Source organism: Gadus morhua, chromosome 13 (assembly GCF_902167405.1).
Source record: "Gadus morhua chromosome 13, gadMor3.0, whole genome shotgun sequence".
NCBI lineage: Eukaryota > Metazoa > Chordata > Actinopteri > Gadiformes > Gadidae > Gadus > Gadus morhua.
In genome coordinates, this window is record NC_044060.1 from 1472795 (window position 1) to 1494918 (window position 22124).

Genomic DNA, 22124 nt, shown 5'->3' on the forward strand with positions numbered 1-22124 from the left:
TGTTTTGACAGTTGAGTTTCCTTCGTGACGAGGCATCAATGTTCCGCTTGTGATTGGTCAGTTGACAAAAAGACGCCTGACGTCGGCCGCTTTCTTCCTGAAAGTTGAACTTTCTTCAACGCTCTGTACGGCAGAAAAAAACGCTGGGAGAGGCGTTTAAAAAAACAACAGTGAGTTTTTCCAGAAACGCTCTGCTCTATAGGAATATAATGCGCTGGCAGATTTAAAAAACGCTAGATGTGAACACGGATGAAGCAACTTTAGAGCAACAGTTTTAAGCTTTTCATTTTGCAAGCCTGGCTTCCGATGAGCCCATGAACGCACGCACGCACGTGCGCGCGCACACACACACACACACACACACACGCACACACACACGCACGCACGCACGCACGCACACACACCAACAGCATCAAAACCTGCACATTGCAAATACACATCAATGACATGCACACTCATCCAGAGGTAGGGGTGGGTGTGCCTGGTTTTAGCGTGTGCGTTGCCAGATGTTTGTTTGCCATGGCCGCCGTGCTTAATCCAAAACACGGAGGCAGCGGCGAGCAGGATTTATGTGCGGCCATGAAGCCGCCATCTGTCGGCTACACTGTGCGTCCGAACGCAGACAGCGACAGCAGGAGCAGCGCGGACCTCTGGGCGCCTCCAGTCAGCCGGACCCGGAACGCTGGGCTCACAGATCCAGAGCAGGGTGAGTCAGACGCAGAGAGACCCAGGCAGCTCCTTCAGAGGGCTATGGGGACTCTACAGGCATCGGGGCGGCCTGCGTGGTGAACGTTATGCAGGCTGAATGTCATCGCCTTTTCTGTCTAGCGCGTGTTTGATTGCAGCCTGTCATTAGAAGTGTACAGTTTCTGCTTTTACCTTTTACTTTCTATCTAATGTTACCTTGTGTTACTGTGCAATGTTAGGTGTTCAATAACTTCTGCAAACCAATGCACCACACGTGCATCTAGAAAGGCAATAGGCTAACCCTAACCAATAGACGTGTTTCGTTAATTTAATAAGTGCTTGTGTAAATGATGTGGTCTGTACCCATGGTTAGCCCGAGCCCTTCTTGAAATGGAACTGGATAGCGTAGCATGGCTCCCAGTCGGAGGAATCCTGCTTCCCAACTGACCGTCTGCACTCTGAATGTAGGAGACCCTGAGCAATTCAGCACATCGCGGATCACATCTAAACCACTTTACGTCGCTTTGGATCAAAGCGTCTGCTAACTGAGGAAACAGTAGACGGTAATCAGAGTTAAGTCGTTAATGTTGCATTATCTCCACACGGCGTCATAAATACAGAGTTCACTTTCTCTTCTTCTAAAGAATAAATATTAGTCTGACGATGACGACCCGTCCTCTCCTGGGGGCGTCTAGACGTCGGTTAACACGTGTCCTCCTGTTGTGTTGCCGTAAAAGAGGGTGAGGGGCCATGACCTTGTGCTGGGTCCGAAGTATAAAAGGGGCATTAGCCTTAATAATGATCCTAACCCTATGAAGCGACTGTACTGGTATCGTACCTCCATGGAAGCAAGAACTGTTTAGGTACAATGAAGGTACTATGGCGCACGCTTGCTGGCTGAAAATCTGACTTCAGAAATAAATATTAATAGCACGTAATGTTCTTTTAAGTTCACAACAATATGTGCTTCAATAAATGAGAGCTCAAAGTTCGAGGAAAAGGGTTCTGGGGGACAGAGGGAGTAACGTGGGACAGCTCTGGATTGCTCCTGTATTTATTACAGTGGTGCCCTCTCCAGGATCAACTGGTGGCCGCCGGATCTCTGTGACAACATACTTGATTATTAAATTAAATTAAATGAGATTAAGAGATTGATCGAGACAGTATCAGGAAAGCATAATCTGGAAGGAAAATGGGATATGCATCACATAAAAAATAGTCATGGGAAGCTCACATTTTTAATTCCGACTTAATCCATTCCAATCATTTGCAGGTTTGATTACATTAACGATTTTGCTCAGTATTTCATTCATAAAAGCCCTTGTTTTGTAGGCCACCAGTATGTATTTTTAGAACAATACATCTGGTGCTGCGATACATCTGTTTCATCAGACTGATGGGAGGGAGCCTGTGTCTGCATCTCCACAGGTCCTAAACCTACTCTGTTGTCCACTGACACAGCCCGTCCGTTGGCAAATGCCTAGGTCCTGATGCCAGGCTGAGGAGGAAGCATAGGTCTCATACGGGGCACTGTAGTGTGAATACTTTAATAGTTAGTGGAAGGAATCAAAAGAGGTTTTACATTTTACTTCACTTTGAATTCATTTGGCTGACGCCTTTGGCCTCATACAACATATTTGACAACAAGCAGTAAAAATTACATTGAAAACAAGCAGTAAAAATTATATAATAAACAAGCAGTAAAAATTACACAAAAACGACTTTATATCAACCCAACATGATCATCAGATTAAACATTTACTAAACGTAAGACCGTCCATAGCTGACATTGTATGTGGTCTTACTGAAAACTTCCAACCAAGTATACAGCGTTTTAAGTGGCCACTGGTTAGAAGAGCTCAATATAAATGCGGTCCATTAATCATTCAACATCTCACTAAACACATATCTAGTGCCTACAGCTGTTTGGCTGGTGGACTTGACTAATGGTCGGTTTGCAAGTTACCGTTACGAAATGTTGTGCTATTTCTTAGAATAAAATCACATGAGGCGTGAATACATGTGGCTAGATCAGTTAAGTCTCCGGTTCACGCTAGTGGCGGGGAGAACGCCGCTGGGCATCTCGTTCCACCATTGAGGTAAAATAAATGAGAACAGTCTTCCATGGGACCTGGTGACATCGGCCCGACATAAGAGTCACTCCTCGGAGGAGGGCAGTGATCTAGCGGGGGTGTAAGGCTTGATTAACTCACTAAGATATGGGGGTGCTGACCCAGTGAGAAGTCAGCGCCACCGTGGAGTGACCATGTTGGAAGACAGATTGCTTGGGATCCAACAGCTTGTTCTGAGACGGGCAATCATTCATTTGCTTGGACACTACTCTCTCAAGAAACCTTTGGCTGAAAAGGAAGGGCTGTAATTATTCACCTCAGTTGGTTTGAGTGTGTTTTTCTTGAGCAAAGAAGTGAAAGTGACCCTAGCTTGTTTAAATGAAAGTGTCACTTGACCTGTCCTGAGTTAATAATATGTGTGACCTTGGGCAGAATTGTGGTTGTAATAGACTGAAAAGAGAGGATGGGATGGGGTCGAAGGCACAAGTGGTTGGGCGTCGTTTTTTAATAAGTCGACAAATTTCATCCTCACTGAGAGGAGCAAAAGACTTCAGTAAGACTTTCTCGTTTGAACTAGTGAAATGCACTATTATTGTCCTCTGAGTGAATTGAGAACTGAAGCTGGCATTTTCATCTGCACTCAATGAGAGTGCAGATGAAAATGTGACCTACCGTGGTAGGCGGTAGGTCACTGCCATTGTCAACCTTTGTCTGATAGAAGTCCCTTTTTGCTAATGTAACTTTAGATGAGAAATGTACTAGTAGCTCATCCTAGTGTCTGAGACCTGTAATTAGATTTGTACCATCTCCACTCCGCTGCCCTAAGTGCCCTTCGAGCTTCGCGGATAGTGTTTGTGACATCTCAGTGTCCCATTTACATCTCGTTTTGCCGCTTTTTGTATGAGAAACTCAAAAAATCCACCAAAATGGATAAGTTATTACCGATCCATTACTCAACAATGAAAAAATTAACATCACTACCCACACATTAATAAACAATCGAATGCTTCTATGTTGATGTCACATCAACTGCCACATTGCTTTTCATGCAAAATTGCGCAAACCAACATTTTCATCAGACAGGTTACTTTATGCGTACATTCTTTCAGAATTTTACTCTACTACCACTCTCGTGAATCTTCCTCTCAAAAGGGTAGTGAATATCCTACAATACATCCCATGATGCATTCTGACATGAGCGCATCATCAATATGAGGTAGGATGGAGACGTATGAACTCCTGTTTCGGTCTCCAGTATCTCTGTACAGTATCCATCTGTCTACCCAGTGGGCCCTATTTTAACAGTCTGAAACGCAAGTGAGAAGCACCAAGCGCAAGTAGCTTTGTGGGCGGTTCAATGGCGATGTTGCTATTTTCCTGGCGCATACATTTATCTTGCGCCCTGTGTAAATCTAAAAAGGATTGGTCTTAAGTAGCCTAATTACCCGTAGGTGTGGTTTGGGCGTAACGTGCAATAAACCAATGAGAGTGCCTTCTCCCATCCCCTTTAAGAGCCATGAGCGCATTTGAATCCGACGAGTTGATATTTTGACAGTGCGTTTGCAGTCTCCGATGAGACAGATGCATGACCACATGAATTTCAAACTTCAAATGGCTCAGTTTATGGCCAAATAATATGGCCTAATTCTCACATGGAATAGCGTTTTTATTTCCACAACTTCAGAAACACACATATGATATGCGGTAACTGTGGTTCTATTTAATGATATACGCAATACATTAACAAACATTGTTTCTTACCAGTATTGTATGCATTATCGTTATCGACTTGTGTTCCTAATATGCATGTGTCCCCCCCTTAATATACATTGCCATGGACTGCATTATGCGTTACGTGTTTAGTTTGCGTGTGTTTAAACAGATGGACGCACACACGCGCGCCCGCTTTCATTACCGGTAATACTTTTACACATACACAGATGCTCGCCCGCATTAATTAATTCCTTTTAACACTCACTCGGGTTAAAACAATGTTTTCTCACGATCAAATACTCATCAATCCTAAAAGTTATGGCCTTGTACATGATGTCTGCGTCAAGAAAATATGTGTTTGCTGTACGGTGTTTGCAGATGCATTGATTTAAAAGTACGACTTATTACTGCTGTATCAGCTGTTTTCTCCCAATAATTTACCAAGAATGTGTGGCTAGGTAGATGAGAGCAGCAAAGTGTATGCGTGAGTTGCACAAGCAACATTATGTATGTGTTTCTGAAACTGCAAAATGGCACCAGGGAACGTTTGCGCCAGAAAACGCCTCCTTCTTTCGCTGTACCGCCCCTTGGGGCGCAAGATCATTCCCTAATTTACCGACGCGTGGCGCAGGAGGGAAAAGGACGGTCTGCGCCACTTGCAAACTAGCAACGACACATGCGTCAGTGTAGAAAGTCAATTGCGCCGGATGCAAGATAGGGCCCAGTATCCTTCTGCCCTTCCTCCACCAGGTGGTTTCTACCATTCTCTAACACCACCCTCAATGCTTTGCGCCCCTCAGCTGACGTAGCCCCTCCACTAGCAGACGGTGTTTCACAGGATCAATGCCCCACCCTGTGCTTCATTGGGCAGTAAATCAAACTCTTTTATACAGAGGGAGAGGTTTAGTTATGTGTTCTGACTTTAGACACTAAAACACCCGTCTATTATATTCTGGTCTCTCCCATTAGATTCTAATGCATTCTATTCTGCTCTACTTTATTATACTCTGTTTTGGTCAATTCCAATATGCTATATTCCATTGGAATATCCATTTATTCCATATTGTTGTTGTTCTACTCCACTCTTCTCCATTCCATTATATTCTACTCTATCCTGTTCTATTCTTATCCCTGTGTATTGGCTGAATACCCGTCCTGGGGTCGTACCACCTCATCAGGAACCTCAAAACTTTCTTACCCTTAGTTTACCCCCCCTGTATACACACAGAGAGACGCAGGCAGGCAGGCAGGCAGGCAGGCAGGCAGGCAGGCAGGCTATAATGTTCGTGACGATGTTGCCGTAGTTGAGTGCCAGTTGAACGAAATTAAATTGGATTTTGGATGAATAAATTGCCCCTGGGTTGTCCTAAAATGCTTTAAATGGAACACAATGGCCCACAAACCAATCCCATTCAGTGATAGAACAGGGCAGACGTATTCCTGTGTAGTAGCCAACAAAGCAACTCCATATTTGTACCACACAGCAGGACCCCTGAAAGTGAGACTCAGACAACACCTTCTAGTTCTGCTTCGTCTCTCAGGTCTGTTGCCCGATCAGCATCGTTAAAGGCCAAGAGCTTGAGTGTTTCGTCACTTTTTTGGTCGCATATGGATGGTTTCAAGTGTTGATTAACACGTCTGATAAGGGGTGTACTACGTATCACAGAATCTCCTTGGATCACTAGTCAGTTCATTGTCACCATTGATGTTCATTTCTGTTCACACAGAGACACCCAAATGATTTACAATAAGACATACCAAAGGTTGATAGTGTTATTTCAACATGCACCTGATTTCCTTACTTCTCCTTCACTCTGAGTCTGATGTAGAAAATGCTAAAGCTTCTCAAGATGTTTCATTAGGAATTTGGCTTTACATTTTGCGAAGCAAATCTTTGTCAGTGGCTGCAATGAATAGATCCTCCACCCAAATGATCCTATCACTTTCTGTTCCCCCTTTGAGGACACACCGGTCTGGGGTACAATACTGCCCTTCAGCTCTTGTCGATGCAGCTGGCCCAAGAAATGGGAGCAGTTGAGCTTAAACACTGTCTGCTGTATGAGAGCACGATGGTTATAGTATAGGATAACAAACTCTTAACCACTGTCTGCTGTATGAGAGTGCGATGGTTATAGCATAGGATAACGCAACAGGGATAACCTAACTTCAATCAATCATTCCATCTTTCACACAACAATACCCCCAGTTTATGAGGGGCTAAATATAATGTGTATGATTCGCTGGGCGAGCCTCAGGCCTAAAAAAAGATTTGGTTCGGTTACGGTTTCCGACCGACCCCGTCAATTTATGTGCGACCCCAAATTATTTTATGAGCTTAAAAAAAAAAATAGTTTTGATGCTAACTATAATTACGTTATTGTACAGCACCTCTTCATTCTGTACAAGGATGAGCGCATTTTCTCGGTTTTAAATGAAAATAACCTACCTATCATTCGCTGCCGCTGGAAAAAATAAAATAAATTCCTTTCCTACCCATGACCTCAGCTGACAACCAACAGGAACCAACCTTTTTTTTTTGAGTGCCGAGGTGTCCCTGAGCAAGGTACCTCCCTGCCCCCGGCGAGCTGGCTGCTGCCTCGGGGATAACCATACAGCGTTTTGACTGGTTAGGAAAGCTCAATATAAATGCAGTCCATTAACCATTCGACAATCTCACTAGAAACACATAGCTAGTACCTACAGCTGTTTGGCTAGTTGACTCAACTAATGGTAGGTTTGCAAGTTAACGTTGTGAAATGTTAAACGTAACGTCAATAAAAAGACACTTGCTCGTCCATGAACATCGTCTCTGCCCAAGTCACGGCCGACCTAAGTAAACCACGGTGAAGAACGCCAGGGTGATCAACGCTACACACAACGTCACCAACGACGTGTTTTGATATTCTTTTGACATTTCATACCTTTAAGTTTATTGTCATATGCAAATTCATAGAACAACGAGCAGTACTCACTCAATGAAATGCTGGATGATGTGTGTATATATGTAAGTGTGTGTTTGTGTGTGTGTGAGTCGGTATGTGTGTGTGCTGATGAATGTGAGTCCTCTAAGCGTGTTGTTTAATTGGGCCGTGTACTATGGGTTGTATGCATAGTACTAAATCGTCCAGAGGTATGAGAGGGCAACTGTGTTTCATCTGCGGTGGAACCTGTGAGTGATGTGTGAACGAAAGCGTTGTGTTAAGAAATAGTCAATTGGCTGTCTGTCTGTCTGACCGCCTCCCTGAGAATCAGAAGACGTCTCAATATCTTTACAAACGCTTTACTAATGTCCGGTAATGTCCTCACACGTTTATGGTGTAATACTGCGAGCATTAAGTCCAACACCAGGGTTACAGCGTCTACTGCTCTGTACGACGGGCTGAAACACGTTGACCATCTTAAACGACGGAGACCACGCACAACCTGCGGCTGGTTCAGGCTGATCTCTGTCTTTTAAAGGCTTCCGATTGGACCGGGTGCGGTCTGAGCGAACCCGCCGCGCGCCGCGGCCGCTCGCTCTGTGGCTGAGGATGTTGTTTGTGTTTGTTTGTGTCGGTCTCACAGCCTGGTGCCATCATGGGGAAGATGGGCAGTAAAGTGCTGACCGAGGCCTCTGTGGACGGAGCGCCGCCCCAGGTGAGAGTCCATCAGCCTGCACTGCACTGACTGCTCTGAACTATATCTCACTGTATTAAACAGACTGTTTTGTACTGACTGCTCTGAACTGATTGCTCTGTACTGATTGCTCTGTACCTCTTTCATGTCCATTCCATTTCGAGAGAGCTTGATCAGTGCACAGTCTGCAAAGAACAAAACACTTCACCAGACCTTTCATGTCCAAACAAAGCCTAACAAGCAGCAGGGAGACTAAGTGCCAGGAGGATACAAAGTGGTTTGTCTCAACCCTAGCAACAAAACCCACTTCCGTGAAAGAGAAGGGAATCAGCAAACCAGCAGGTGCTTCCAGTTATACGGTGCTCTGTTGTTTCAATCATGAGATGAGACCAGTGTAAAGGATCTCTCAGTTCTGTCGGTAATAAGAACACTTGCCCAAGAGAGTGTGTGTGTGTGTGTGTGTGTGTGTGTGTTAGTCTGCGTGTGCCAGCTGCCATCACTGTTACACAACCAGCCTCCTCCTATTGGACGGCTCAGACAGCTGGCCTCCGATTGGACGGCTCAGACAGCTGGCCTCCTATTGGACGGCTCAGACAGCCTCCCCCTATTGGACGGCTTAGACAGCTGGCCTCCGATTGGACGGCTCAGACAGCTGGCCTCCGATTGGACGGCTCAGACAGCTGTGCTCCTATCACTGTGCCTCGTTCCCTTGAACCGTACACCCGCAGGGTTGCTGGTTGAATCTATTGATCCCTGTTAGCAGTTATCCATGAGCAAAGCACTTGCCCCTAAACCCTGTGCTACACTGTAGTACCAAGTACCAAACTGTACTCTACTGAGCGTTCAGAGGCTCCTCAGGGGTTCTTGTGTTCGCTCAGAACCCGATGGCTTCCATCTCCTCGTCTTTCTCTCCTTGCTGCCAGCGTCCCCTGGGGGGGCGAGTCCCTGGGGGGCCCTCGTCCAGAGATGGATACCGACCCGCGCTGTGGTCCCCTTGAACACGTTGAAAGAATTAAACTAGCTGACAGCTGAAAGTAACGAAAGAGGAATGGTGAGAGATTCAAGGTTTTTTATGCTTTATCCAAAAAGACTAATGGGTAAACGTGTGGGTGGGCTTGGAGAATTACTGTTGGAAAGAAAGTGGAGAAACCATTTAATCATCTCTGGAACTGACCATGAAGCTGAAGTGGAACCGAAGCTATTCACCTTGGTTTTTCACCACATTTTCACTGAGACCTTCAATCTACGTATGGCCTTCTGCGTACATAAATACATGTTATTACTTTCACCCATTCATTTGTTTCCATGAAAAATGTTGTGGTACTTTGTGCAAAATCCTTTTTTTCCTTGCAATGAAGAGAGTGCATGCATTCCAAACACAAAGTGCCTCCAGTGGGAATCCAACCTTTACTGTGGCCATGTTGGATACATGAGGAAGACTCACAGGCCCCAACCCCGGGCCCCACAGCGTACCTCTTCGTTGCCAAACGTTGCCAAACGTGCCGGTTCTCAGCTCTGGGGAACTCCTCTGGAACGAGACTGAACAGAACTGAATTTACTCTTGGTTGGGGATTATAGATTAAGATTTCCACTGGCGCTCAGATGCGCTTTGGTGGGTAAATCTGTGGATTATGATGTCAGTGGCCTCTGGCTGCATGGACAGGAAATTGAATTGCGAGAGGCTGCTGTGCTCTGGGATTACAATCAGTCAGTCGGGAGAGAGGCCGTTGTTGGTCTCTCTCTCTCTCTCTCTCTCTCTCTCTCTCTCTCTCTCTCTCTCTCTCTCTCTCTCTCTCTCTCTCTCTCTCTCTCTCTCTCTCTCTCTCTCTCTCTCTCTCTCTCTCTCTCTCTCTCTCTCTCTCTCTCTCTCTCTCTCTCTCTCTCTCTCTCTCTCTCTCTCTCCCTCCAATGGAAGTTGGGGGCAGAGAGAGACCCTCCAGACACTTACTGTGAGGTTCTGTTCACCAATCATATTGTTTGTGTGGTGTGTGTGTTTTTATGCAGAAATCATACACTGCTGTTTTATTTGCCAGCACTAATCATTAAATATATGTTTATTCTAACCTGTGTGTGTATGCATGCATGTGTGTGCGTGTGCGTGCGTGCCCGTGTGCGTGTCTCATCCCCAGCCCCCCCCACCCGCCCCTGTAGCTGCTGTTAAGTTTGAGGATCTGACCAAGACCAAGCAGATGAAGGTGAAGTTGACCCAGCTGGGGCTCGTCTTCTTCCTGCTCCTCTCTCTGGTCATGACCGGCTGCTTCCTGTGGCAGTACCAGCTGCCCAAGCTCCATGCAGGTGAGGCATGTACACACACACACACACTCATCAAGAAAACACTCTACTACTGCAGGTAACAACAACGCTGCTTAAGGTCAGCTCAGGAGGCCGGTACCGGGAGAGGACCCGGGGAATGAATACAGCGCTGACAGGCGACCTGTATCTCTCACAGCTCTGTGTCAAACAGACCGTATATCTGTTAAGACTACACCTGGGCCTAACGCCTCTCCCTCTCTCTCTTTAACCCCCCCCCCCCCCCCCTCTCGTGGAGCTCAGACGCGGGACTGGGTCGTAACTCCCGAGCGGAGGAGATGTGTCCCCGGTACCCGGAGCCGCGCCCCCTGGAGCACCCCATCCCCATTCTGAAGGAATCGCTGGAGAAGGTGACCGGGTTGTTGCAGCAGTACCTTCTCCCCACCACCAGGGGGAAGAACATATATTTTAGATATTCATGTTAATATAAGTATATATTACTTGTATTTATATTTATTTATATTATGTTACATTGACATTTTATGTGAACTCTTAATTCTTGTTTCAGTAAATCATTCTATAATGTCACCCCAGGTGTGATGTTGATGGATAGCCTTCCAGTTAGTACAGTCCAATGGAAGGGCTTTAATTGTTTAATCAAATTTAGCAAGTAAACTGAGTGTTTAAAGCAGGTCGAGGACGAAATAGCACAATACAGATAACGGATCGCTAGATAGAAGGTTCGCGAATGTTCGTGAACCTTTCACGTCATTCGACGCGATCGTCCGTTGCCAGGCAACGGACGACGCGATCATCTGTTGCCAGGCAGGTTTGGAATGGATTACGTATGGATGACGCGCCCGGTACAAATTTGGCAGCCGGTACAAATTTGGCATGACAGCGCCTATTATTCATCGACAGTTGTATGTTAATGTTTTGTTAATGATAAGTTAATCAATAATTAGAGGCTTGTTTATAATAATGAATCAACATTAATATAAAGTGTTACGCTTGCTTCAACAGCTTTTATCTCTTTAAAACATTTGTTCATACAAGCGACACGTTCTACTCATCAAGTATTGTGTACGTGTTTAAAGTAATCACATGACTCCAAGCCCCCAGCATCAAAGACTGATTATTATCTTAATTACTGTAATCATCATCAGGGAGTGGGATGAAGGATTTACTCATTGCACAGTGAACACAGAAAAATAACACTTTTAAAAGTGTAGAAATACAAATCTGTATTCTTAAAAAGCATTAGCATAGGAGCTAGGTTTGGGGGTGAGCTTTTGTGGGTTAGCTTTTAAATAATGTATGAACACCATAACTTAAGTTAGGGTTAATCATTCATAAACATGAACACCATTAGTAAACATGAACACCATTCATTACTAGACTACATTAGTTAACTGTCTGTTAGCTAATGTGTACTTAAGGTTAAAAAATGTGTCCTTTTTGTAAAGTGTTAACAAAGAGTATTCTTATAAGAATGTGTGAATGAGGGCCAGCAGCCTTGAAGCGGGACCAGAAGAAGAGAATAAGACATGACAATCAACGGAGCCTAACGAGCAGCGCTGGCTGGCGTTGGCGTGAGCCGGCGTTGGCGGTGGCTGACGTACTAATGGCTGCCCTGTCATGGCGTAGGTGGACGCGCTCCTCCGCCAGAGCGTCAACGCCGTCAGCCTGCCCGCGCTGTCCGCCATCGTCATCTTCAACGACACTGTGCTGTGGACCGGCAACTTCGGGAAGAGGAACCGGACGGACCCCCTCTCCGGCCCCCCTAACGAGTACACCATCTACAGGTGAGGGCCCCCTTAACGAGTACACCATCTACAGGTGAGCCCTAACGAGTACACCATCTACAGGTGAGCCCTAACGAGTGCACCATCTACAGGTGAGCCCTAACGAGTACCCCATCTACAGGTGAGCCCTAATGAGTACCCGATCTACAGGTGAGCCCTAACGAGTACCCCATCTACAGGTGAGCCCTAACGAGTACACCATCTACAGGTGAGGGCCCCCCTAATGAGTACACCATCTACAGGTGAGCCCTAACGAGTACACCATCTACAGGTGAGGGACCCCTAACGAGTACCCCATCTACAGGTGAGCCCTAACGAGTACACCATCTACAGGTGAGGGCCCCCCTAATGAGTACACCATCTACAGGTGAGCCCTAACGAGTACACCATCTACAGGTGAGGGACCCCTAACGAGTACACCATCTACAGGTGAGCCCTAACGAATACACCATCTACAGGTGAGGGACCCCCTAACGAGTACACCATCTACAGGTGAGCCCTAACGAGTACACCATCTACAGTTGAGCCCTAACGAGTACACCATCTACAGGTGAGGCCCCCCCTAATGAGTACACCATCTACAGGTGAGCCTTAACGAGTGCACCATCTACAGGTGAGGGCCCCCTAACGAGTACACCATCTACAGGTGAGCCCTAACGAGTACACCATCTACAGGTGAGGGCCCCCTAACGAGTACACCATCTACAGGTGAGGGCCCCCTAACGAGTACACCATCTACAGGTGAGGGCCCCCCTAACGAGGCATTCAGGGATCAATTACAGTTTTTTTTCAATTGTCTGACCACTACTGATACATGCGTAGACCAAAGTAACACAACTTGAAGTTTTTGTTCCTTTACCTTAAACCCATGTAACCATTCCTTAAAAAAGCGCTGCTTTGCACTTTAGTTGCTATTCTGCAAGACACTTGCTCCTTTCTGCAGCACACTTGCTCCTGCACACTACACACTATTTCAAACATAAGACAATTAGTTAAAAAATGACATCTCAGTATATCATTGGGAAACACATCTGATCAAAATACTCAAAATACTTAAATACACACCTGAAAACACTTACTTACAAAACTGAACACCTATCAGCCAGCTACAAAAAGGCCAAAGTGCAATTGTGCACGTCCCTGGGCAGGGCGGGGGAAATATATCATTGTGTGCCGCCATAAGCCCTCGAGCGCACATGTGGCGCACCCCAGACCGCGTGACACTAACATGTCTTTGAACGGACCCACAGGATCGCCAGCCTCTCCAAGATCTTCCCCACGCTGATGCTGTACAAGCTGTGGGAGGACGGGCGCATCGGCTCCCTGGACGACCCCCTGGAGAAGTACATCGAGAACTTCACCATCAAGAACCCGCTGGGGAGGATGCGGGACTCTGAGCTGAAGTACGTGACGGACGGGTTGATCTTCCTGGACAGCGGCGAGGTGTCGATCCGCTCCTCCTCCGTCACGCTGAGACGGATGGCGAGCCAGCTCTCAGGTGAGGGTGAGGGCGAGGGTTAACCCTCACCCAACCACTAGTTGTGGTTGTTTCTCTTAGCTGTTCCCCTCTCCTGGGTTTCATTTCATAATTATCGTATCTCAAGTCGAGACAATAACCAGACGTGGACATGGCATTACAGTTTGAATTACCCCCTCGGCTCGTTTAAATCACAGAGAGAACACGAATGAGCATGCGGTTTTCCATTTTGTTTGATGGCGGTGATACAAACCAATTTACCACTGGCACTATAAAAAAGACCCAATAAGCTGACTCACTCTGCCTAATAGAAACACAAGATGGTCTTCCTTCTTTGTTGCCCGTCTTCCTACGGCAGGACTCCCGAGGAGGCTGCGAGCCACCAGCCTGCTCTGGAAGGGGAAAACCCATTCGGCCCTCAATCTGCTCCAGGACGATGTGCTGGTGGCCGACCCGGGCACCAAGTAGGTCCCCTCTGCTGAAAGGTCCCCTCTGCTGAAAGGTCCTGCTCTATTGGACTACCCTCCTCTCCCAGTCTGACCGTGACAACCATGTAGTGGTTTATCAGAACGCTGTTGTATTTGTTGGTCATCCCTGTCCAATGTTTTATGTTGCAGGGTTTTTATCTCATGAACTACGCTGCTTCCCCCATGGGGACTTTTCTTACTTTACAAAGGAGTGAATCCACTGAACGGCTGTAGGTTTTTCATGCTGCTCAGCATGTGGGGCTTTGCATGTCCTGATCAGAGTTACTGTTTTGCTACTGTTCCTCTCGCTGAATCACTTTGTTCCTGCAATTTAGAAAAAAGTTATCACTTATGAATGTTTGCATAAGTCGATTTTGTTAGCAGAAAGATGATTAGTGTATAATTGTGAACCTTGGACGCCTACCTCGATGTGAGCGATGAGACCCTCCGTCCTCCACTCACTCGTACGTTCCCTCCCAGGTGTCACTACAGCAACCTGGCCTTCTCCCTGCTGGCCCACACCATGGCGGAGCGGGTCCTGGGCGTGGACTACCAGCGCTGGGTCATGGACAACGTCCTGGAGCGGCTTGGCATGGAGGACACGGGCTTCGACCTCGGCCCCGGGCTGCAGGCCCAGCTGGCCGTGGGCGTGTACTCCAGCGGCCAGCCCGCGCCGCTCTACGACCTGGGCTGGTACCGGCCCTCGGGGCAGATGTTCTCCACGGCCGCGGACCTGGCCAAGCTGGCCATGATGCTGCTGGGGACGTACCACCGCAAGCTCCTGGAGCCCGACACCCTGAAGATCATGCTCACGCCGCTGTTCCGCTGCGAGAAGGACTACTTTGCCAACCGCACCGGCACGCCGTGGGAGGTGAACGAGCAGCTGGGCTACGAGGTGGTGCGCAAGGACGGGGACCTGGACGGCTACTCGGCCACCTTCTCCCTGGTGCCCCGGCTGAAGCTGGGCCTGGTGGTGCTGATGGCCGGGGCCCGGCCGGCGGGGCAGGACCTGGTGGCCCAGACCTACGGCCTCATCGTGCCCGCCCTGGAGAGGGCCTTCCGCGAGGCCAGGAAGGGGCTGTCCCCGCCCCCCAACCCGGAGGCCTACGTGGGCTTCTTCACCTACGGGAACATCACCTTCTACCAGATCCGGGCGGGCCCCGACGGGGTGCTCAGCATGCAGCAGTTCGGGCCCCAGATCGAGGAGCTGATCCCGGAACGCTACCGAACCATCAAGCTCAACTACCTGGTGGAGCGGGTGTTCCGGGTGGTGTTCGAGAAGGAGTACCCCTGCGTGCTGCGCGTGAGCACCGCCTCGGTGTCGCTGGAGGCCCAGGACGGGCAGCTCTTTAACTTCTACACGCTGGACCGCCGGGGGCTGTCCCCCGGGTTCGACGCCCCGGGACTCAACACGTACAACGTGGTTCGAATTGCGCGGAAACCCTCCTTCTCCAGCTAGGCACGGCGCTGCCGCCACCGTCCGGTCGCTGGGATTGACTCCAGCAGAGGGGCAGACGGATCTGAGCAGCTGAGAACGGGACCTCCAGGACCTTCAGGAAGCCTCTACGGAGCAGGAGGACAATGGGAAGCGAGGCGCGGTGAGGAACGGGAGACGCGTTGTGCTGACCTTTATTCGTGAAGTCTGTTGTACAGAAGATCAATTTATTTATTTTGTGTAAAGAAATGACCCATGTCAAACGCCGTCGATCAGTTTGATATATCACTTATACATACTGGTATTTTAGGGATGCACTGATATAAATGTTTGATGTACAATATTGTATCAGTAGATGTGGGTAAATTGCTGATATCAATCGCCATACACAAAAATGTCTCTGTTCATAAGAACCAAAACACAGACGGCGTCAAGCAATAATCAATACTGGTATCAGTCCACCAATATACTAAGAGGCCACCCCAGATGTTGACTATACCTGTGGTGAGTGTGTCTTGTCTTGCCTGCCTTTCATATGCTGTCTTTGCCGTATGTATACTCCTCTTCCCTTGTCATGGTCAACATGTTCCATGGGTTTGCGTTACAGAAGCTCAGTGATCCAATGTCCTCATTCAGCTGCAGAACCGGTCGCGGGTCGTGTTTCGTTCTGTTCGTCTGGTCCCTCATTGGGGGGGATCAGGCGTTGGGTCTGCAGGTGGACATCAACAAGCTCGTCATTGGATGTTCTTTGTTCTGTTCCGGTAATTTATTTTGTACAGATGGCAAAATAAGGAACTATGAGATCCTTTCATTAATGTAAGTCTTTGTCGTCTTTGATGCAAATGCTAATGTTTGGGTCATGCTGCCGTGGCAACAGGATGTTGCAATAAACAACAGAGATGGTGTGCCTCGCCTTTATGTGTGAAATACGTTGACAATCAGTCGGCAGACGAACAGTCTGACTCAGCAGGAATGAGACCACACTTTGTAATCCCCAAGAGAAGAATCCCCAACGACCTCGGTTGAAACGCAGAATATACTCTTTTAATAGACGCCCATACAATGTGGGAGAATGAATCAAAAAGGCAAAGCTTCTCAAGCAAGAATGGCTTTAAAATAAAACACAACGGTGAATTAATCAGGACTGTAAAACAAATGACACTTAAAAATGTACGTTTGACGGACCAAAGTATCAGATTCAAATGCAGTCGTCTGAACTGTGAAATTGCGGTTGAGATTGAAAAGTGTCAGACAAATCCGGGCTAGAATAAACAATACATATGTTTAGGTTTATTCAATACTTAATCATGGCCAATTATGTAATAAACTTTGGACCTAAATATCGTATGTAATGTCAATATATTATCGTATGATTTCATTGCGGACATAGCAAAACAAATGTAAACAATTGAACAATTTAAACCTTAATGTTATCGTTCCTTTTACCTGTCTTATGCTGACAGTGCTGAGTACAAGAGGCTCCACTGTGTAAAGACTTCAATGAAATAAAGCAACAGCACACTTTTTACCAACACAATAAAGAATGGCACGAAACCAGTTTATTTTTAAGGCATGAAAAGGAGACGATGAAAATGCACTTTGCAATCGCATCTGCCGTTGTCATATGCAGCTGTGATTCATATTATGTCCTCATGGCCCTGCTGCACTGTGGTGATCATTGTAAACAAATGGTGATAAGTGGTCTGCTACTAGTGACACTTAAACATTAGAGGATCACCTGTACAGTACATTCATGGTTCAGCATCTTCACATAGGATGGAGGTTCACGGTTCAATAATACACATTCAGCAAAAAAAAAAGAGGAAAATAAATTACCCGATAACATAAAACGAATGAGGCAATAAAAGGTATAAAAGACATGGGAAACAGGGAGCATAAAATCTCGTTGCGCCGATAAATCCTGACCTATGTAAGTGACCCAGTCCTCTCGGTCCCTGCACTGATAGAAACCATAAATAAATATGGAGAACTCTGGTTATCAAATCAATCAATCAAAATCAGAGGCAATGATGTTAGTTGGACATTGGTCAAATCAAATGTCAGGAAGGCTTGATTTCCACTGGTCACAAGGATTTAGATACTTGGGAATTATTATAACAGACCTATCACAATTGTCTAAAGCCAACTATGGGAAATTGATGGGATACCTAAAAGGGGACCTTACAAGATGGCAAATCCTACCACTCTCCCTGATAGGAAGAATATAAGCTATAAGAATGCACATTTTACCAAGGTTGCCATTTCTCTTCCAATCACTACCCATCTATGTTCCTGCCTGCACCTTTTAGATAAATGGCTGTCCAGGTTTATTTGACAAGGCAAACAACCCAGACTTAAATCTAAAAGACTACTCTGCCCAAAAGACAGTACCACAAATTAGGACTTTTACAGAATTTGAGGGAAAAAAAAACGTTACAGAAACAATAGGGGACCGCGGGGACCCCTAAAAAATAGGAGTGCGTGTTCATACTCGATGAAGGGCGAACAAACCGAGCCAAAGCCGAACAAAATAAACACTGCATTGAAGGGCAATGAAGGACATCTCTGCCCGCTGAACATGAGCTGCTGATTGGCTGGTGTGCCTCCGACCCGCCCCCCCCCGTACCCAATCAGCAGGCGGAGGTCACGCAGTCGGCCCCTCCGCACCGCAGCGGCAGAGCGGCGTCCGGGCCGGGCCCGGGGAGAGGACGGAGGTCGGGTTGGGGGGCCGCCCCCCCCGGACCCGGGGGGAGCGGGGGGGAGTGGCGCGGGGCCGACCCGGCGGCGGGGGCGGCGGCGGCCTCCGTCCGCCAGCACACGAGCTGGCGGAAGCCCTGGCGGAAGCGCGTGGAGAGCAGGCTGTAGATGAGGGGGTTGACGGCGGAGCTGAGGTAGAAGAGGACCCCCGACAGGATGTGGACCCACTGGTACACGCCGTGCATGGCGTCCGTCCACTGGCTGACGGAGCTCCACAGGAGGCGCTCGGCGTGGAAGGGAGCCCAGCACAGGCCGAACACCGCCACCACCACGGCTGGGCAGAGGGGACAGGGGGGGGGAGGGGACGGGGGGGGGTTAGGCTGGGTCACGCTTTGGAAGAGATGGAAGCGCTGGATATGATGAACGTAGCCCCCCTGACCTCAGCCCTCACTACAGGGGGACTGTGTGGGGCCCTGGTCCCTACAGGGGGACTGTGTGGGGCCCTGGTCCCTACAGGGGGACTGTGTGGGGCCCTGGTCCCTACAGGAGGACTGTGTGGGGCCCTGGTCCCTACAGGAGGACTGTGTGGGGCCCTGGTGCCTACAGGGGGGCTGTGTGGGGCCCTGGTCCCTACAGGAGGACTGTGTGGGGCCCTGGTCCCTACAGGAGGACTGTGTGGGGCCCTGGTCCCTACAGGGGGGCTGTGTGGGGCCCTGGTGCCTACAGGAGGACTGTGTGGGGCCCTGGTCCCTACAGGAGGACTGTGTGGGGCCCTGGTCCCTACAGGGGGACTGTGTGGGGCCCTGTTCCTGGGTGTGGTCCACGGCCTGTGCGGGTCTGCCCTGCTGACTTTGTGTGCTGACTGAGTTATCTGAATAGCAGCGTGTGGATCACATGAAAGGCAGAATACCAGGGTACGTGTGTGGGTTAGAACGTTTTTCTTTTTTCTTAATGGATGTGGATGATATTAAATTAAACTCCTGTTCCTGCTCTTTCCCGCCTGCAACATTCAACGCAAAAGTCCAAAAGGCATTCATAAGCAGTGTTGGGAACGCAACTTAAAAAAAGTAATGAGTTACAGTTACTCACTACTTGTTCCAAAAAGTAAAAAGTAATCAGATTGCTCCGGACTCGCCATTTCTGCTGCTTCATCGAATCTGTTTGGTGTGTGTGTGTGTGTGTGTGGCGCGCGTGACCTGGCTTGAGTGTAAAAACACTGGCTCCGATTGGCTACCATGAACCATGACTCTGCCTTAGCCAATCATAATCGCCGTTCTTTTAAACAGCGTTATTAAAAACACTGTTCACAAGAAACAATGCATTCTATAAATAATTATATGTAGCCTATGTAATACTACTATACTACACATACTACTTCATACAACTAACTGACGTAGTCAGTAGCCCTTCTGATTGGTCCATTGCGGGTCATGTGTGGTGCAAAAAGAAGTCACAGAAGTAAATTGCAGCTCAATAACTCCAATGAGTCATTGCAGTGTAGTGTATGATTCAACACTCATCATAGCTGTGGGGTGAAGCCCTACTCACTTCCAGTAGCATCAACGGATAGCACACTGAATTGCCAGCCGACAGACCATCTGATTGTCCGACTGTGATTTGATATTGTTACATCCCTGCTTCATGGCCTTTCAGAGGCACGATGGATTTGTAGGTCCACGGTTTCACAATACAATCTAATTAGTTTCCCCAAGAAATATAACTCGACGGTGGCCAGCGCCGAGGCAATACGACCGGAACACAAAAAGACTCAAAGGTCTTTCATACGAAGCGCCGTACAATGGGAAAATAAATAATAGAAAGGGCGGGAGCAGCACTCATTGTAAATCTTTTTTTCCCCTTAGCACACACTATTATCCGGGGGCGACTCATCTCAAATTGTTTCAAATACATATTAAGGAGTGGGGGGGGGGGGGAGGGGAACCCCAGAACCTTCCAGCGGGGCGCCCCACCCCCGTACCCCGAGACCCTCTGGCCCCCAACGCCCCTCCTGCTGTATCTCTTTCCCCGTCGCCGTGGTGACGAGTCCAGCTCCAGACTCACCCAGCATCTTGGTGACCTGCCTGTGGCGCCCGCCCTCCCCCTGGGGGCGCGCCCCGGGGCTGCAGCTCTTCCCCTGGTGGCCGGGGGCGCTCCTCTCGCGGCGCAGGTGCACGGCCATCACCAGGTAGAGCGCGCTGATCACCGCCATGGGCACCAGGTAGAAGCAGACGGTGGTGACCTGGATCAGCAGCTTGTAGACCCACAGCGGCCGCAGCACCGTGCAGACGGCCGACTCCTCCGCCCTCTCGGGCAGCCGGTAGACGCCGTGCAGCAGGGTGTTGGGCACGGCGCACGCCATGGAGGCCAGCCACACGCCGCCGAGCACGCGGCGGGCGTGGCGGTTGGTGGACAGGTGGCGCGTCTTCAGCGGGTGGACCACGGCCACGTAGCGCTCGGCACTCAGCGCCGTGACGCTCAGGATGGAGGAGAAGCACACCGTCTCGAACAGGAAGGTCTTGAGGTAGCAGCCGGCCTCGCCGAAGGGGAAGGGGTAGTTCTGCCACAGGTCGTACAGCTCCAGCGGCATGGCGACCAGCAGCAGCAGCAGGTCGCAGGCCGCCAGGCTCAGCAGGTACAGGTTGGTGGGCGTCCGCATCTTCCGGTGCTTGGCGATGACGGCGCAGGTCAGCAGGTTGCCCGACAGCCCCGTGAGGAAGATGAGCAGGTACACGGAGGCGATGGGCAGGGCGAGGGGCGACTGCTTGGGGCCCAGGATCTGAAAGAGGAGGTCAGAGGAGGAGGAGGAGGAGGAGGGGGGGGGCTGGAGGCTGGCGTTGAGGCCTGGTGAGGGGGAGGAGGGGGGGGAGGAGGAGGAGGAGGAGGGGGGGGGGCTGGAGGCTGGCGTTGAGGCCTGGTGAGGGGGAGGAGGGGGAGGAGTGGGTGGGAGTCTCCGTGTGCTGCTCCATGTTCAGAGGCAACCTGGAGGGAGGCAGAGTCGAGGACGGGCTGCTGACTTGAAGAACATTGGTTTCCATTCACATTACATCAGAGGTGATATGGATGCAGAGGTGACGTCCATCTTACTGTGAAGACTTCTGATGTAAACGACATTGGAGGTCAATGGTATTGATAAGGGCCTCATAGGAAAGACTTCAATAGCTGAGTGGTAGTGTCACAATCGCCAAGCAACCTTGAGATGAAACATTTGATAAGATGGGGACATTGAATGAATCGATTACCCTAAAGTGGACCGAGAAGAGGACTGCATTAATTGTTAATCATTGTTCTGGTCAGATTTGACATTTTTTTTAATAAATTGAAGATCGTAACCATGAGTAGATGCGCATCTACTCATGGTTATGATCTTCAATTTATTAAAAAAATGTCAAATCTAACCAGACATAGCATTTGATCAGCGCTGATCATATGTTACGTCTTTCCATTAGTGTGCGCGATAGGGGTGCGTGTGCACGTGAATGGAGCATTGGCGCGATTGCCATTCAGTAGTCTTATTACAATTTTTATCCAATGAGAAGCGTTGGTTTGCATCAGTGTTTATCATGGCGCATATTTCTCTCACCAACATACATTCGTTTATCGTTTGGTTCAAAGGGAGGCTGTAAACGCTATTAATAAAAACGCATATACCACAATTCTACACACACAATAGCAATAACAAAAAATAGCAATAAAAAAAATTGTTTGATTCGAAAATAACAAAGATATAGGCCAGTTAAAAAAACACATCATATATAACATTATTGATAGACAGTTATAAGGACATTATTTTATGAGTAGTAATTAATAACCGTAGCCTACCTTGTTTTTCGTATGCCAACCTTCTCGTGAGACGCGCTCCTTTTGGATGATACTTTAAATGGTTACAGAAATGAAAAAAAAAACTGG

The 22124-nt window shown here is 48.3% G+C and overlaps 2 protein-coding genes across 2 annotated transcripts; one reads left to right on the forward strand and one right to left on the reverse strand.

Moving 5' to 3' along the window:
• Positions 1-401: 401 nt before the first annotated feature.
• On the forward strand, positions 402-17270 carry LOC115557741 (putative beta-lactamase-like 1). The gene is made up of 8 exons (XM_030375811.1): positions 402-706; positions 8037-8108; positions 10217-10382; positions 10641-10747; positions 11985-12142; positions 13393-13640; positions 13978-14083; positions 14567-17270. Exons 2-8 carry the CDS (start codon positions 8049-8051, stop codon positions 15543-15545), a joined length of 1824 nt encoding a protein of 607 aa, XP_030231671.1. The 5' UTR covers positions 402-706; positions 8037-8048; the 3' UTR covers positions 15546-17270.
• An 881-nt stretch (positions 17271-18151) lies between these two features.
• On the reverse strand, positions 18152-21808 carry LOC115557085 (neuromedin-U receptor 1-like). The gene is made up of 3 exons (XM_030374670.1): positions 21799-21808; positions 20280-21059; positions 18152-18552 (listed from the first exon to the last, which is right to left on the reverse strand). Exons 1-3 carry the CDS (start codon positions 21806-21808, stop codon positions 18152-18154), a joined length of 1191 nt encoding a protein of 396 aa, XP_030230530.1.
• Positions 21809-22124: the final 316 nt, after the last annotated feature.